At 50.9% G+C, this 3,766-nt stretch overlaps 1 protein-coding gene across 1 annotated transcript in view; it reads right to left on the bottom strand.

Annotated features, from left to right (window-relative positions):
• TNRC6C (trinucleotide repeat containing adaptor 6C) overlaps nucleotides 1–3,766 on the bottom strand; it is a 69,227-nt gene that overhangs the window by 485 nt on the left and 64,976 nt on the right. The window contains 1 exon segment of the mRNA XM_077756269.1: nucleotides 1–137. This exon segment is cut by the window's left edge and continues 485 nt beyond it. Coding sequence (XP_077612395.1) covers nucleotides 1–137 — 137 coding nt within the window.

Here is a 3,766-nt window from a genome sequence, read left to right as displayed (position 1 = left end):
CCAGCCGCGTCTGGCCGGCCCCGGTGCCCGACTGCCAGCCGGACGTGGGCGGCACCGCCTGGCCCTGGGCTAGGAAACGATTCACCTCTTCTTCGCCAGCAAACTCGGCCAGGATGGTAGTGTTTCCCAGGACACACCTGAAAGAGCAGGACGGCAACGACATTTAGAGCTGGGTTTTTTTTTTTTTTTTGAAAGACACAAAATTCGACAGAGTTCTGGCCAGACGAAGGAAAAACCCAGCAAAGAGTCAAATAATTAAGATCAGAAATGAAAGAGGAGACACGACGACCGACACCACAGGAACACGCGGGATCCGGCCGCATCCTCTCGGGAGCACTTCTGGGCCAACACACTGGGCACAGCCCAGGAGGGACGGGCGAGTCCCCAGAAGCAGGTGACCCACCAAGTCGGCCTCGTGAAGAAACAAAACATCTGAACAGACCAGTAATGAGGAAGGAGACGGCATCACGGCCCACACGCCTCCCGGGACGGAAACGCCGGGGGCCACGCGGTCTCACTCCAGCTCTCCCTGGAACCTCGGGGATTTCACACCAGTCCTTCCCCACGTCCTTCAGAAACACTGAAGAGGAGAGAACACTCCCAACCTCATCATTTTAGGAGGCTCGTGTTATCTTGATACCAAAGCCAGATCGGGACACAGGCAACGACTGCGCGGCCCTCCTGAAGAACACAGACGTAAGAATTCTCAACAAAATACTAGGAAACTGAACGCCAACAGCCCCTTAAAGGGATCGTACCTCGTGACGAAGTAGGATTTATCCCTGAGATGCAAAAACGGTCCGACATCTGCAGGCCAGCAAGGGTGACACATCACGCCGACAGGGCGAAAGGTCGAAACCCAAGGGTCTCAGCGGACGCAGAGACGGCGTCTGACAAAACGCAACAGCCTCTCGTGACAAAGACCCTCCACAGTAGGGGATGGAAGGAGCACGCCTCCCCGTAATAAAGGCCGTCCACACACGGCACACACACAGCTAACACCCCACTCAGCAGGGAGAGGCTGGAGGCACGTTCTCGAAGATCCGGAACGAAACAAGGATGCCTGCTCTCGCCACTTCTGTTCAACCCAGGACTGCAGTCTTAGCCAGAATAATCAGGCCAGACCGAGAAATAAAAGGCGTCCAAATCGGTACGGAAGGAATGAAACTGTTATTCTTTGCAGATGACTTGATCTTATGTAGAGAAAACCCTAAAGATGCAACCAAAAACCTACTGGTAGTAATCAAAGAATTCAGTAAAGTGGCAGGATATATAATGCACGTACAGACAACAGCTGCATTTGAATACACTAACAATGAAATACCTGAAGAGAAATAAAGACAAAAATCTCATTCATACCAGCATCACAACTTTTTAAAACACTTAGGAATAGACTGAGCCAAGCAAGTGAACACTTTTTGTGCAATGGAAACTACAATAACGTAAGGAGAGAAACTGAAGAAGGTACAAATGGAAGGATGTCCTGTGTTCACGAGTCAGAAGACTCCATACTATTCAAAGTCCCCACAACTCAGCACCATCTATACCTCAGTGGGGTCCCTACGAAAACTTCGGTGGCATTTGTCACGGGAATTGGTACAGAACCACAAACGACTCCAAGTAGCTCAAGCAATTCTGAGAAAGAACAACCGAGCAGGAGGCATCACACTTGCTGAGCCCAAACCAGACTACACAGCTACAGTATTCAAATCACTGATACTGGAAAAAACAAACAAACAAAAAAACCCACAGAAAAACAAAACAAAAAAACCCTCCAAAGCCAACCAAACAAAAAACCAGACAGACACACAGACTGCTGGAACAGAACAGAAAGCCAGAAATAGATCCCCACATAGACAATCGATTAGTATTTGACAACGGCATCGGGTACTCGATGGGGAAAGCGTACTCTCTTCAACAAATGTGCTGGAGAATCTGGAGACATGTGCAGATGAACGGAAAGTGGACGCCTTCCTCACGCCACTCACAAACACCAACCTGAGATGGATTAATGACTTAAATGTAAGATCTGGAACTGTGAAACTCCTGGGAGAAAACACAGGGAAAAAGCTCCTTGACATTGGTCTTGGCAGTGATTTTTTTTTTTTTTTTTTAATTTGAGAGAAAGAGAGTGAGTAAGAGTGCAAGTTGGGGAGAGGGGCAGAGAGAGGAGAGAGAGAGAACCGAAGCAGGCTCTGTGCTGTCGTGCAGAGCTGCACATGGGGCTCGATCCCACAAACTGTGAGATCATGACCTCAGCTGAAATCAGGAGTCGGATGCTCAACAAACTGAGGCCCCCAGGCGCCCCCTTGGCAATGATGGTTTTGATCTGACGCTAAAAGCACATGGCACCCGGCTGACTCAGTCAGCGGAGTGTGTAACTCCTGATCTCAACGTTGGGAGTTTGAGCCTCATGCTGGGTAGAGAGATTACTTAACTAAATCAAACTTAAACCAGATGCAATAAAGAAAAAAATTAATAAGCAGGACTGCATCAAACTAAAAATCTGCCCAGCATACTGTCCATATAATGAAAAGACAATGTATGGAGCAGAGGAAAACGCTCCCATTACTCACATCAGGGAAGTGCAGACCGAAACCCAACGAGAAGTCCCCCGCACCTGTATGGACGGCTGTCATCAGACAGAGAAGCACTGTCGGTAAGGATGCTTGAGAACGGGGAGCCCTTCTGAACCGCTGGGGGAATGTCAATTAGTCCCGCCACTACAAAGTTTCTCAGAAAATTAAAAATAGAAGAACGGTATGACCCAGCAATCTCACTTCTGGGTATATATCCAAAGGAAATGATTACTGCAGCGTTATTCAAAATAGCCAAGATGCGGAAAGAGCCTGAGGGCCTGTTGATGGAGGAACGGATAAAGAAGATTTACAACCGTCCCCCCAGCAATGGAATATTATTTAGCTGCGAGAAAGAAGGTCCTCCTGCCACTGGTGACAACACGCATGAATGCTGGCGGCCTTACGCTAAGTGAGAAAAGTCCGAGAACGACAAGTCCTGTGTGATCTCACTTCTGTGTGGAATCGCCAAGACCCACACTCGTAGACGGAGAGAGCAGAACGGTAGCTGCCCAGGGCTGGGAAACGGGGAGACGCTGGTCCCAAGGACACAAACTTCACTTAGCAGACGAGGAAGTTCCGAGGCTCCGTCACACTGCGTGGCGACCACACTCAGCAACACTCGATACTTCAAAGCTGCTAACGGGGCAGGTCTTACGTGTGCTCACAACAAATACGGAACGGAAATGAGGTGCCGAGGAGGTGGGCGCTGATGCCACGTGGTGAGCACGCGGCAGGCCACGAGTGTACTCAGCCAGCACACGCACACCTTCAACAGACACGGTGCCGCGCGCCAACCATAGCTCTGAACACCCACCCAAACCCTCACACCAAACAGAAAAGGACAGCAGTCACGTGGGTAGAACGGGCGCTGCCCCCGCCCGGCGCCCCGCTCCCCCGCCTCCCGCTGCTTTAACGGGAGAAGCGCAGCTGGAGGCGCCACCGGCCACCGGAGAGTCTGCAGCTCGTGTTGTGCTCCCGCTACTTCCCAGCCCGGATGTGAACTGGTTTCGTCAGCGGAGACTGAGCAGCAGCTGGGTCGTGTGGGTAACTACGTTCTTCAGGAGGGGCGCGAAGGCATCCCCTCAACTTGGGCATCACCTGGAATCCGTTCATCTACATCCTGGGCTAAAAATGGGAACGACCAATTTCTAGGCCCTACAGCTGATGTCACTGAGCAGGCCCGTGAG

This window comes from Crocuta crocuta, unplaced genomic scaffold (genome assembly GCF_008692635.1).
Source record: "Crocuta crocuta isolate KB4526 unplaced genomic scaffold, BGI_CrCroc_1.0 scaffold50, whole genome shotgun sequence".
Taxonomy (NCBI): Eukaryota; Metazoa; Chordata; class Mammalia; order Carnivora; family Hyaenidae; genus Crocuta; species Crocuta crocuta.
Note: the sequence above shows the minus strand (reverse complement) of the source record. Positions and strands in the feature narration are given on the sequence as shown.